General features: G+C 54.7%; 1 protein-coding gene across 2 annotated transcripts; it reads left to right on the forward strand.

The window, feature by feature from the left end:
• The first annotated feature begins 262 nt into the window (after positions 1-262).
• On the forward strand, positions 263-8867 carry SERINC2 (serine incorporator 2). Of its 2 annotated transcripts, none has more exons than XM_071767717.1 (10): positions 263-390; positions 4539-4700; positions 5266-5453; positions 5557-5636; positions 5798-5935; positions 6031-6200; positions 6285-6375; positions 6488-6623; positions 7466-7672; positions 8178-8867. In XM_071767717.1, exons 1-10 carry the CDS (start codon positions 295-297, stop codon positions 8314-8316), a joined length of 1407 nt encoding a protein of 468 aa, XP_071623818.1. In that variant the 5' UTR covers positions 263-294; the 3' UTR covers positions 8317-8867. The 2 variants fall into 2 exon arrangements, with proteins under 2 accessions (XP_071623818.1, XP_071623816.1); XM_071767715.1 differs by lacking the exon at positions 263-390 and adding an exon at positions 1205-1361.
• Positions 8868-13975: the final 5108 nt, after the last annotated feature.

Consider the following 13975-nt stretch of genomic DNA (forward strand, 5'->3'; position numbering starts at 1 on the left):
GGGCAGGTCCCCGGTCCACCCGCCGGCCATCTCCCCTGAGGAATAGCAACAGGAGATCAGCTGAGGTCAGCGTGAAGCTTCTGGGCACTGAGGTCCTGGGGCAAGAGTGCGACCGGCAGCAGCTGCAGGGGGCCCCGGGAGGCTGTGCAAAGCTGCTCTTCGTTCCTGCCAACTGCTGAGCAGAGGCCAAACACTGGAGCTTCCCCTCTGGAGCAAGAAGCATCACCCCTTCCCCTGCCTCATGGACACTGAGGCCATGTAGATTTAGATTAGATGTATGTGGATTTAGATTGAATGTTACAAAAAAAGTTCTTTACCATGAGGGGAGTGGAACAATGGACCAGGTTGCCCAGGGAGGTGGTTGAGGTCTCATCCCTGGAGATACTCAAGGTGAGGCTTGAGGAGGCTGTGAGCAACCTCATCTAGTTGAGGGTGTCCCCGCTGACTGCGGGGGGTGTTGGACTGGATGACCTTTAGAGGTCCTTCCCAACGCAAATCATTCAGTAATTATATTCTATGTTGGCTGCCTGGCTGCCCCAGCGCTGTGCCCTTGAAGCCTTTCTGCTGCCACATGCTCACGGACTTTCCCACCATCTAAATTTAGGGTCTGGAAGTGGGCTGGCACGTCCCGGGTTGCCTCAGCCCCAGCACTATGCTCAGCGGCAGCAGAGCAGTGTCCACTGCTCCGCGGGGTTGTGTAAGGGGGGATGTATATGGGACCGTGCCCCAGCTCCCCCCTCAGCCCCATGAGCCGTCTCTGATCCCGTGTCTCCCCTCAGCAGCGTTCAGCAAGGCCACATGTGGCTGCAACAGCAGCATTCGTCTGTGAGCAACCAGAGGGCTTGATTAATTCCCCTTTCGAAGGACTCCCGGCACCCAATCAGACGCTCCGGGAACAGGCAATGATGAGGACCCCGTTCCCAGACACCACATTCAAAATACCCTTCGGGACCTCCAGCTGCCTTCAGGGGAGCCATCCCCTACCCAAGGGCGGCTTCGAGGGGAGGGAGAGCCCCGGCAGCGGGTCCTGAGCAGCAGCCCCAGGGGCATTAAGGGTACCCTGGGGGTTCCGGGCTACCGCCTCCCGGGTCCGAAGGCGGCAAATGAGGAGCTCAGAAGGGGGAGGTGGATGGGCTAGGGTAGGGCAGAGGGTAGGGAAAGGGGAGGGAAAAGGGAGGGAAAGTGCGGGACCCGCCCCTGGGGAGGTGCGGCGGGAGGTCCGGGCGGCGGGGCCGGTCCGGGCGGACACAGCGCAGCTGCGGAGGGGAGCGGGGTGCAGGGAATTGGGATCCGGGAGCCAGAAGGGGGGCTGCGACCTCACCATGGGGGCCTGTCTCGGCGTCTGCTCCCTGCTGAGCTGCGTGAGTGTCCGCCCGACCGAGGCATCGGGAAGGAACCGGGAGGGAACCGGGAGAGGGGCGGGAGGGAAGCGAGGCCGCGATGGCTCCGGCGGGGGCTGCCCGGGGCGGGGCAGTCGCTGCTACTGCTGCTGGGGGTCCGGGGGAGGCCCCGGGAGGAGACTGAGGGATACCCCGGGGATGTGCCCCGGCATACACTCAGGGGGCGGGGGAGACGCGTGGGGTTTCGAGGGAAGGCCCCCCCCTCGCGCTGCAACCGGGGGGATAAGGGAGAGCCCTGGGGATGTAGGTGAACCCCTGTGGGATGCACCTCTCTGTACGGGGGGGATGCGGGGCACTCCCGAAGTGATGCACTCCTGTGTACATGGGGAATGTGGGGAACCCCCGGGGAATGCAGCTCTGTGTGTATGGGGGAATATGGGAGACCCCTGGGGGATGCAGGGGACACCCAGCACAGAGCATCCCGCTGCACCTAGGGGTGTCCAGGAGGGCCCAGAAGGTTTGCCCCAGAGAACTTGGGGCTCATGAACATCATGGTTGAGGGGAAGGTGGATTCTGAAGGTGCCTGGGGTGGTGCATTCCAGTGCACTTGGGCATGTGGGGAGCTGGGAGAGTGAAGTCCTGCTGCACCTGGGGGAGTTGGGGGGTCCTGCCCCCCCTGCCTTGATACACTGGCGGGTCTGATCCTGCTGCACCCATGTGATGCTGAGGGGCTGGGGGTCCTGCCTGATTGTCACAGCTGAGACCTAAAGTGGGGATGGAGTGAGGGGAGGAGCCAGGACAGGGGTACAGGTCTGAGGGTGTGGAATCTCTGTTTGGGGGTCCTACACCTCAAGGTGTAGGACTGGGGGTGCCAATCCTGGTGATACAGGGCTGAGTGCTGCGGGTGCTGTGTGTGGTGACGCAGGGACTGCCCACGGCCTCTCCTGGCATTGCCTCACCTGTGGGCATGAGGCCAGGGCAGGACTGGGAAAACAACATGGGAGCAGCCGACCTGGAAACCTGGGAATGAGGCCGGTTTCACAACTCAAAGTTTTGGAGGAGTTTGGGAGTTTCTGAAACAAGATCAGCTGTAGGGTGGTCTGCAAGGCCATAGATTGCAACACATGGGTGATACTTTTCCTTAGGAGGAGGTATTGAAGAAGCTGGGAGTTACTCCAGAGCAGGACTAGGGAGATTTCTCACCTAATACTGGATTTTTTTCCCCAAAAAACATTTCTGGCCCAGGCTGTGGTTGGTAACAGGGTAGAATTGCTAAATAGTTTTAGTTCTCCTGTTCCTTCCAGTGGAACCAATGCAAAGCCACCTGCCAGGCTTGGGAGTCACCAGCTTCCTGAGCCCTGTGGATCTGGTACTGATTAGCCTGCCAGGTTGTTAATTTAACAGAGAAAAAGACTGGTTGTTCGACATTGCTTTTGGTTGACTCAGTCTCTGTGTCCCTGGGTTTGCCAGGGTGAAGGCAGCTTGCAGAAGATCTGTTGCTAGGGTGTTGTGGTGGTGGTGGTGTTGGGCTTGTGTTGAGCTGGTGTTGCTGGATTGGTGTCATTGGTGATGTTGGGGTGGTGTAGTTTGGTTCATGTTGTCATTTTTCACTGGCTGGGTGGACAAAGCTTGTTCAGCTCAGACTGTGGTCTCCCTGCTCCAGACAGAGCAGGGAGCAGAGCAGTCCTTGTGGCTGAGTCATGCTGGAGGTGAGCTGGATTTAATGAGGAAGTTGATAGTGAAACTGGAGAGATTTATCTTTCATCTGCAGCAGCTGAAAACCGATGCTTCCTCATTAATCCATCGCTCTCATGCTGCACCCACTTCCCTTGGTGCTTTCCTTGGTGCTGCTGGTTGGCTGGTGGCCATCTTCATACTTAGGGGCGTCTTTGGAAACAGCAGAGTGTCCCCCACGTATTCCTGCTGCACCCAGCAGGTCAGGATGGGACTGCTGTACCCTGTACCCCGTTACCTCCATGGTTGCCTTCCCTGGATTACAAGAGGCTGTGAAACCTGATGTCCACAGAGCTCTGACCTGTAGGAGTTTTTCCTGGAAAGAAACCCCCAGCAGGCTCCAGGGATGCTGCAGGCTCTTGAAAACCTCATACAAGAAACTACCTCATCCCCCCTGCAGCTTTCCCAGAGGCCGACCATAGGGTTTGGAGGCTGCACCAAGGATTTCCCTCAGCCCAGCTCTGTCATGGCCTCATGGACATCCCTTCATCCTCTTCCACCAGCACCACCCCAGGGCAAAGCCAAGGCTGTGCCTCCTGCACATCTTCAGTGATGCTTGTTTGTGGGGCTGAACCCCCAGATCCCAAAACCTCCTAAACAACAGCAAACCTCGTGATTTTCCAGGCCACTTTCAGTGATTTTGGGACAGGTAGTTTTGGTTTCAGCTGGCACTGAGAGGTGCGAGAGGTACTGGAGTGCCTCAAGGTGAGGGTGCACTGAGGTGCTTTGCTAGAGCAGGTCAAACAACTTCATAATTTGGCATTCAAAGGGATTTTTGTTGTTCTTTGTTTTTATTTGTATTGGAAGGGGAAAGCTGGCACAGTGTAAATACTTTCTTGTGCAAGTGGTGCATTTAATGGGCCTGAAAGGAAACAATCTCTAATGGAAGGGCACTTTTTCCTGCTTTAAAGTTGTAACTATGGAGTGGTGTCCCTTGAGCAGGTCCTGGAGGGGTGGGATGAGGGTTCCCATGGGATGTGGGGGTTCTCATCCACTGTGGCTCCTGGGGGTACTGTCAGCTCCACACAGGCTCTTCTGGGGCTGGGATGTGGGGCAAGAATGTGGGTAAAGAGGCATAAATCAGGAATGAGGTGATTTTTTTCCCAGATAATGAGGTGCTGATGTTTAAAAAAATTTAAAAAAATCAAAGCCACCTCTAGTGATTTGGAGACATCAAAATGATCACTTATAAGTATCCCTGACCAGGGAGCTGTGGGTTTGGTGCCTTGCTCACACAGCAGCTCAACATCTGGTTTTCTTTTCTGCCATGTCTATTTTTTCACATGAATTTTAGCAATGAGAAATGTGTAAATGAAACCAAATGTTGCCATGCTGGCTGGTGAGATGCTCAAAGCACCTGGTGCAGCGGGGTGGATTTTTGGGCAGATCTCCATACAGCTTTATTTGGGCACACATTTGAGGGGCCAGTTTTGACCCCTCTGACACGGGGATGCTCTGTTGCAGGTGTCCTGTCTCTGTGGCTCTGCGCCATGCCTGCTCTGTGGCTGCTGCCCCTCTGCCAAGAACTCCACCATCTCCCGCCTCCTCTTCACCTTCTTCCTCTTCCTTGGCACCCTTGTGTCCATCATTATGATAATCCCTGGAGTAGAGAAGGAGCTGCACAAGGTAAATAGCTCCCAGAGGTCACTGGGCTTGGTCACCATGGGGAAGGTTTAGCTTGTGGTGGGTATGTGAAGCTGAATCAGTGATTTTTTTGGGGCATGATGTTGCTTCTGTTAATTTTTTTTTTTTTTTTAAGCATTTTACTGGGAGAGGGTGTTATTAACCCTGGTTTTCCACGAAGGGGACAGTGCCATGTGATAATTTAATGCATTACGTGGTTTTCCATGGATGTCCCTCAGGAGTTTTGAACATCCATCCCATTTCTGGGGGTTCAACTGGCCAAGTGACTTGCACCTTCCTGGAGGTGGGACTTAGGGTGCAGGGAGCTGAGGTCTGTCAGCCAAGCTAATGCTAAGACTGGACCAAGTTTTTGGGAAATGCTGGTTTCACCCCAGCTTTCCACTGAGCTGGTGTCTTTAGCTGTGCCCCCTCACTTCTGTCCCTGAGCAGGCCAACTGCTGGATTTACAGGTGGCATTGGAGTAGCCATGGGCTGGCCCATCTTTGGTGGCACCACCATGGTGATGGGTGCAGGATGATGCTCACCCACCCTCTTGTTGCCTTCTCAGCTCCCTGGCTTCTGTGAAGGCACTGGCTCTGTCCTGGGGGTCCAGACCCACGTTGACTGTTCCAGCTTCCTGGGTCACAAAGCTGTGTACCGCATGGGCTTCTCCATGGCCTCCTTCTTCTTCCTCTTTGCTGTGTTTATGGTGTGTGTGCGCAGCAGCAAGGACCCACGGGCTGCCCTGCAGAATGGGTGAGTGTTTGTCCCTGGGGGAAGGTGCTGGGAGGAGGCAGACATCCCCACCCCTTTCCCACCTGAGTTCCCACTTGCAGATGGTGCCTTTTCTCTCCTTCAGCTTCTGGTTCTTCAAGTTCCTGGTGCTGGTGGGAATCACAGTGGGGGCCTTCTACATCCCAGATGGTGCCTTCACCTCAGGTGAGGAGCTGCCCCTGCTCTGCATCTCGGGGTTAACCCTCAGCTCGGGGTTAACCCTCTGCTCCAGCGGGGCTGGAGTCAGCACCCCCGCTGCTGGTGCCCCTGCCAGTGCCCAGGTCTTCTTATCCCACCTGTTCCTCATTTCATCTCTCCCCCTCAAGTCTGGTTTTACTTTGGTGTGGTCGGCTCCTTCCTCTTCATCCTCATCCAGCTCATCCTCCTCATTGACTTCGCCCACTCCTGGAGTCAGCTGTGGCTGCGTAACGTGAGCGAGAGCAACGCCAAGGGCTGGTATGCAGGTGGGTACAGCTGGCAGCACCAGGAGCTCAGCCAATGGGGACACTCACCCCTGGGGCTCTGCTCCAGCCTCTTTCCCTTTTCCTTCCTTCCCCAGCCCTTTGCATCGTCACCTTCATCTTCTACACTGCCTCCATTGTGGCCGTGGTGCTGCTCTATGTCTACTACGCCAAACCCCAGGGCTGCACAGAGGGCAAGGTCCTCATCAGCATCAACCTCATCCTCTGTCTCATCATCTCTGCCGTGTCCATCCTGCCCAAGATCCAGGTGAGGTAGCATGGGGGCACTGGGTGGCTGTGTCACCCTAAGGCACAGGACACCATCCCTGAGCCCCCGCCGTTGGTTTTGCAGGATGCTCAGCCACACTCCGGGCTGCTGCAGGCATCCCTCATCACTCTCTACACCATCTATGTCACCTGGTCTGCCCTGGCCAATGTGCCCAGTAAGCAGGACACAACCTTGGGTTGGGGAAGGGGATCACACACTGAGGTGGGTGCTTTGCCCTCCCTGAATCCCTGGGGGAAGGTGCTGAAACCCCTGCATGTCCCCCCCAGCCCAGACCTGTAACCCCACACTGCTGGTGAGGAACAGCACCAGCTCAGTGATGGCCAACCAGCCACTGACAACCTGGTGGGATGCCCCAAGCATCATAGGGCTGATAATCTTCATCCTCTGCACCCTCTTCATCAGGTGAGGACAGGGCTCGTGTCCCCAGGGGCTGCATGGTCCCATCCTTGTACGGAAGGGAGATTCTGTTGGGGAGGTCACAGCTTGGGCCAGGGCTTTTGTCACTGAGTGCTTCTAGTAAAGGTGTCTTGTTCCCCCAGAAAGGGACAATTGGCTGCTGCCAACTGACATTTTTGCAAGGAAACCACGTATAATTATATTATATTATAAAAAGGGGAGTTAGAGTGTACGAGTCATATGATTTTTAATACAAAAAATTATTCATGAGGTAGAGGCAACACATTCAAACATAATGCAAACAGTCCTGAACATCACTTTTAAAAACTACGTCTTGATGTTTTAGAATTGCATTTGTTTAACATAACTTTTACAGAATGGTTTTGGATGTTTTGTAACTGCATTTGTTTAACATAATTTTTAAAAAAATCTTTTGGGTGTTGTTAAGCACATTTGTTTAACTTCACTTTTAAAAACTGTAGTTCAATATTTTTTTAATTGCATTTGTTTAACATTACTTTTAGAAGATATCTCACGTTTGATTGAATTGCCTTTATCTTCTTACTAATGTTTTGTTTCCCACATTTCATTTAATCACCTTTACCTCATTATGGATTAATCTCATTGAATTAGGGGTGGCCAGTTAGTGGTGGACAGTTGTCCTAGGCTCCTGGTCTCCACAGGGTCACAGCCCTGAAGGGTCATGGGTGCAACTTTTTCTCCTACAAGCTGTATCCCCGAGTCTGCCCTGCCTGTCCCCTGTGTGGGTGGGCAGGGAGGGGGGGGGTGTGTGATTTTGGGGAGCAGGCAGCCAGCCAGCCCTGAGCCCAATACCCCTCTGCCCACAGCCTCCGTTCCTCGGACCACCCCCAGGTCAACAAACTGATGCTGACAGAGGAGAGCAGGGCAGGGGGTGAGGGAGGGGCTGTGGAGGAGGGGCTGCACCGTGCCTATGACAACGAGCAGGATGGTGTCTCCTACAATTACACCTTCTTCCACCTCTGCCTCCTCCTGGCTGCCCTCTACATCATGATGACCCTCACCAACTGGTACAGGTGAGCTCCCAGGGGGACTGGGGGCTGTCCCCCTCCTCCTGACCCCCTCCCTGATTGTGCGCTGGGCAAAAATGTTGCTGGAGGTGCATCCATGTTCAAGCCCGCTTGTCAGGCATCCTAATTAGCATTAATTATCTCTAGGTAACATGGGGCTGCCTGAGGCAGGTTGGACCTGGGCTTGCCATTTCCTCAGATGCAGCACCCTTGGCTGCATCCGAGGATCCCTGGGGATGCTGGGGGAGCAGGGACACAGCCCTGGGGATGCTGTTGGCTGCAGCAGGGTGGTTGCATCCCCTGGGCAAGCTGCATGGCTGCAGGAGCTGCGTGGCTGCAGGAGTTGCAGGAGCTGCTTGACTTTAGGAGCTGCAAGAGCTGCATGGCAGCAGGCACAAGGCTCCTCTCTTGCTCTTCCATCCCCTCCACGTGTCCCCGTGTCTTGGTGCTTACAGTCCCCATCCCTCCCTAGTGTGGTTGGTGGGTGCCATCCACGTGTTTGTGGTTTCAGGCCAGATGAGAGCTTGCAGGTGCTGAGGAGCCCTTGGACAGCCGTGTGGGTGAAGATCTGCTCCAGCTGGGCTGGGCTGCTGCTCTACCTCTGGACCTTGGTGGCTCCACTGGTGCTGCCAGACCGGGACTTCAGCTGAGGTGGCCCTGAGCATCACACCCCTGGGTCAGAGCCACCATGGCCATGTCCTTCAAGGTTGGGGACAACCTCAGCTCTGCCTTAGCCTGAAGTGTTGCATGCAGGAGCAGCTGCACTGGGTTGTGCCTTCTTTCTTTAGTCTAAAAGGGATGAAGTGCCAAGCAGGGAAAATCAGCAAGGACTGAGCAGGGATGTTTTTAGAGCTCTTACAAAACTCTTGTGTTTGTCTGATGCCTTTGGCTGCTTCTGGTAGCTCCGTACCCTCTTCTTCTAGCTGAGTCAACCACCTTGCCTTGGGAGGGTTTGATTTTTATCAGCTGCTCCTGTCTTGCTTGGTGTCCCAGGACCGTGGTGCCTTTTGAGGGGGGCCTGGGGACCATCCCATGTGTGGGGGTTGTGCCCTGGCCAGAGCTTCCTCCCCAGACAGCTTGGAGGGACATGAATCTTGGGGATTGGTGGCTGAAGGCAGACAAAATGTGGCCCCAGCTCCTCCAGGGCTCTTGTCCCCACAGGAGGAGAGGTTTTAATAAAGTCTTGTTTAGGATAACACTGGCAGATTGTCCTCTGGGGTCTTTCCTTACCTGTGTGTGGGAGGTGGTGGGGTGGGGAAATCTTAAACAGGCCTGAGGCCAAGGTGAGAGCACAGCCACGTGCCCTGTGCATGTGGGCAGGGCTGGCATCACTTTAGGGGGCTTTGGAGATTTCTTCTGGAGAACAGCAAACATTTTATGGTCATTCAACCCTACACTAATGGACTGAGGTAAGGTTCTGACTCCCTCAGCTCCGTGCTGCTCCTGTCCAGCCCCATGCCAGCAGTGCTGTGTTGGTCCCACAGGAGCAGGTTGGTAGGTGGTGGTGGGGCAGAGCTCCATGGCCCTGGCATGGGGAGGGCAGAAGCTGTTGCCAGGAGGGGCATGGCCACCCCTGGAGCACTGCATGGGGTCAGACCAGTCCTGCGGACCCATGCCTGGCTTGGGTTCCTCTGCTTTGCTTTGCTAGAGAAGCTTTAAAGCCCAAACCAAGAAACCCAGTGATGCTGTTTCACTCTTTTGTCAACCATCAACCCACTTGCCAGGGTCAAATGACCATGGCTGCAGAGCAGTGGTGTTTTAAGGGACCCATTGCTCCAGCTGAATGTTCCTAAGTCCATGGGGCCTGATGGGCTCCATCCCAGAGTGCTGAAGGAGTTGGCGGGTGTTATGCCAGGAACCCATTTCAATCATGTCCAAAAGGTCTTGGGAGGTCTCAGCTGCCGGGCCAGTGTTGTTGCCATATACAAGAAGAGTGTGGGGGAAGACACAGGAAACTACAGAGCTGTTGTCTGACTTCAATACCTGGAAAAATGATGGAGAAGTTCCTAGTGGGTGCTACTGAAATGCAATCTTCAGGCACAGTCAGGGTGGGTTGATGAGGTGAAAATCCTGTTTAATTAATTTGATATCCTATGATAAGGTCATCCACCTGGTAGATGAAGAGAAGGTGGTGGATATAAATTTTTCTGGAATTCGATAAGGCTTTTTTGATGATGTCCCTCACAGCACCCTTCTGGAAAAGTTGTCCAGCTGTGGGGTGAGCAGGTACACTGTGCAGTGGTGAAGAACTGGCTGGAATGCAGGTTCCAAGGGCTGTAGTGGATGGAGCTGCATCTGGCTGGGGACTGGTGACCAGTGGTGGTCCTGAGGGCTCAGTCCCAAGGCTGGGTCTTTTCAGAGCTTGTGTTCACTGATCTGGGAACAGGAACTGGATTCACCATTAGCAGCTTTACTGATGACACCGAAGGAGGGATGCTGGTAATTGAGGGATGAGAGGCTGTGCAGAGGGATCCGGATCCATCAGAGCACTGGGTAATCATCACCGGCTGGAAACTGAAGACGAGCCAAGACCAAATTCTGCCCTAGAGAGTGAGTGGTGCTGGGCACAAGGATGAGCAGGGAGAGGGGTGGATGGAGAGCTGCAGGGACCTGGTGTGCTGGGTGATTGTAGGCACTGGGGAGCCACCGGTATACCCTGGTACCTAGAGGGCAAACCTGATTGTGAGCAACCTGGGCTGGGGGGAGGTGTCCCTGCCATGCAGGGGGTTGGAACTGGATGAGCTTTCAGGTCCTTTCCAACCCAAACCATTCTATGAAGCGGCACCGTGGGGGCATTACCCCCACGATAACCAGGAGAGGGGATTGTCTCGCCGTGTGCAGCCTTGGTGCCCCCTCAGCTTGAGCGCTGCGTGGGGTGCTGGGACCCGCTGGGTGTGGGGTGCTCAGCTCCCACTTCCCGCTGCTCCGCTCCCGGCTGCTCCCGGCGCTCAACCACCAGGGGGTGCTGGTAGCACGCGCTGGGCACCCCTCACTCCGCACCCCTCACGCAACCTTCATCCCTCACCCTGCACCCTACACCTTGCACCCTTCATCCCTCACCCCACATCCTGCACCCCTCACCCTGCACCCTGTGCATTCCTCCAAGTCTGCGTCCTTGCACCGTGCACCCTGTCCCGTGCTTCATGTATTGTGGCGTCCCCATCATACCTGGAGGGCTTTCGAAGCCCTGGAGATGGGATGCTGAGGGACATGGGGCAATGGTGGCCTAGGCAGTACGGGGTTAACAGTTGGATTTGGTGATCCTAAAGGTCTTTTCCAACCAAAACAATTCTGTAATTCTCTCTGTGGGTGTGGGCCAGCCTGTGGCACTCGCAGCCACCTCGGTTCAGAAGCAGAGTGACTCTTTTCCCTCTGATGTTCTGGGTGAATAATTCATCAGCAAACATCTGCTCAGCAGAAAGTGCAGCCCTGGGCTGGGTCCCCTCTCTGCCTGTCCCTGCCCCAGCCTGGAGAGCAGGATCAGACCCTGCCTGTGTCAGCAAATCCCCACTTCAGCTAGGGCACTTCCTACCGAGGCGGCTTTAATTGCAATAATTTGCTGTCCATGATAGGGGGCATCTCAAAATGATGGATATGGGGGAAACAAGGATAAGGTGGGAAACTGAGGAACTCAGGAGAGGTCTCTCAGCAGTTTGCTTGACGAAAGGTAATTGTGATCACTGCGATGCCAAATTAAACTTAATATAAACCCAGGGCTGGGGACGGCACCTTCCTGGAGCTGCTGGGGTCATCGAGGGGTTCAGGACTTTGCAGAAGGGGGCGGAAACCTGCCGGCAGCCCGCAGGTCCAGGGCAATGGGGGTGGCCGTGGTGCCGAACCATCTCCTTCGGCTCGCCCCGGTCCCCAGGTGCTGCCAGCGCAGCCGGAGGCTCGACAGCCTCTTTCCCTTCCCTTTAATGCACGGACTCCCTTGGTTTTTATTTTATTCATGGGATTAACACGTCGGGCAGCAGCCGGACTGGCTGCTGCTCAAAAGAGGAGGGGAAAGCGTTTACATAATTCATTTAAATGAGGCACCCGGGGAAATCCAAATTGGACTTCCAGCATGTTTACAGTGCCACGCAGAGCCCCATGATCCGCATCTGGAGCCATTAATGCCTCCCAGACAGACCACAGAGCATGTATAATCAATTGGGGAGCAAAGCCGTTGCCCAGGCTCTAAAGATAATGCTTGGAGGCAGCGGCAGCATCACCCTGTGCTGTGTGTGTGTGTGTGTGTGTGTGTGTGTGTCTGTCTGTCTGTCTGTCTGTCTGTCTGTCTGTCTCTCTCTCCCTGGGGCACGGATTTATGTCAGTGGGTCTTTTCTCTATCCCAAGGTATTCAGCCAAACTTCCTTGGAGTAGGATAGTGATAGGGAACGGCTGGGGTTAAAGCAGCAGGAGGAATAAACTGAGCTAGGCTGTGAAATTCCTGCTGCTCGGTGGGGTTTGGGAACAAGGATCCCCTGCAAGGACAACTTGAGGTGTGCTGGATCCAGGAGAGCCCCATGGCCATGGGCAGGTGTGAGGGCTGACTGCTGCCCTGGGAGGGGTGACAAAGACCCCTCGGAGGGGAGAAAACCCACTCCAGTGGGTGGCAAACAGACCAGCACCAGTCAGCCCCAAATATCCCCCTTTTGTTATGCAGATGCATGGGCCAAGCAAGCCCTGGGCTGATGCATGGGGAGGTTTGATGCTGGGGTGGGGACTCTGGGGGTGATTTGGGGACCTGGTCCCACCCTCAGCCTCCTCCTTGCCCTTGGGAAATCACTCCCTGTAAATGGAGCTGATGGAGAGTCCACAACAGGTCACAGATATGCTGGGAGGGCTGGAGCAGCTCTGCTCTGGAGCCAGGCTGAGACAGTTGGGGTGTTCAGCCTGGAGAAGAGAAGGCTGCAATGGGGAGACCTTAGAGCACCTTCCAGTGCCTGAAGGGGCTCCAGGAAAGCTGGGGAGGGACTTGGGACAAGGATCTGGAGGATGCAACGATGAGGAATAGTTTCAAACTCAAAGAGGGAGATTGAGTTTGGACGTTAGGAAGAAATTCTTTGCTGTGGCTGATGGGAACCCAATGAGGAAAGTGGCCACATCCTGCCTCCCCCCTGGGTGCTGAGTTCCATGTTCAGATGTTCCAGGACATGAGTGCTATGTGGTAGAGATGGGATAAGGGGTGATGGTTTTAAATTGGCAGAGAGGAGATTGAGGTTGGACATGAGGAAGAAATTCTTGGGTGTGAGGGTGCTGAGCCCCTGACCCGGGCTGCCCCTAGAAGCTGTGGCTGCCCCATCCCTGGCAGTGTAGAAGGCTGGATGGGGCTTGGAGCAACCTGGGCTGGTGGGAGGTGTCCCTGACCATGGCAGGAGGTTAGGGTTAGATGATCTTTAAGGTCCCTCCCACACCAAACCAGTCTGAGATGCTGTGAAATGGGGCTGATACCCTGCTATCTCTCCCCTGGGTGCTCTCAAGCCCTCCCTGCCCCAGGCCAGCTGCTAGCCATGGGCTGGGTTGGTTGGTTGTGGTTTCTGAGAAGGTGCCTCTGGCCTTGCATGTGGACACAGGAGGCACTTCAGCCCACTCAAACCCAGTTCTTCTAAAACCCCAGAGCAAGGATCAACTCCTCTGCTTCCCTGCTGGTTTCTGGAGCTGCTTTCTTTACCTTCAGTGTTGCTTTGAAGAGCAAAGGAGGGATGTGAAATAAGACAGGGTGTAAAAAAAAATAATAATAAAAGAAAATTCAAGCTTCAACCCTGCTGCTAGAGAAACATCTGTATCTATAAATACCCAGTGATGTGAGTGGGAACAGACTGTATCTCCAGCAGCTCCCTAAGGCTGCAGAGCAGCCTCGCCCCAGCTAACCTCATTCCAGCACAGCTCCTGTAACACACATGGGCTGCTGCAGCTTTGCAGGTGTTTGCCAGGGATAAAAAAAAACCATGAAAAAGTGGTCTTTAAAACAAAAAAAAAAACAAAGCAAACAAACAAACAAACAAAAAAAAAAAAAAAAAAAAAAAAGAAAAAAAAAAAGAAAAAGAGTCTTGTCCTCTGGTTTGAGGTCACAGGGAGGGTGAGCTGAATCCTGGGGATGTGAGAGGCTCTCTGGGGAGCTGCAGGGCTGTCCTGCTGGTCCTCACCAGGACATGGTGTCCTGCTGCTGGTCCCCACCCCTCTGTCACCCCTTTTGGTGACCTTCTCTATCCCACCAGCTCACATGTGCTCAGAGACACTGGTTTCAAGTGCAGGTTCAGTTCTTCACCAGACACAAAACCTTCTGCAGTCATGGTGGCCCTGGGGTGGGGAGATGCTAACCCA

Source organism: Heliangelus exortis, chromosome 24, assembly GCF_036169615.1.
Source record: "Heliangelus exortis chromosome 24, bHelExo1.hap1, whole genome shotgun sequence".
Lineage (NCBI taxonomy): Eukaryota > Metazoa > Chordata > Aves > Apodiformes > Trochilidae > Heliangelus > Heliangelus exortis.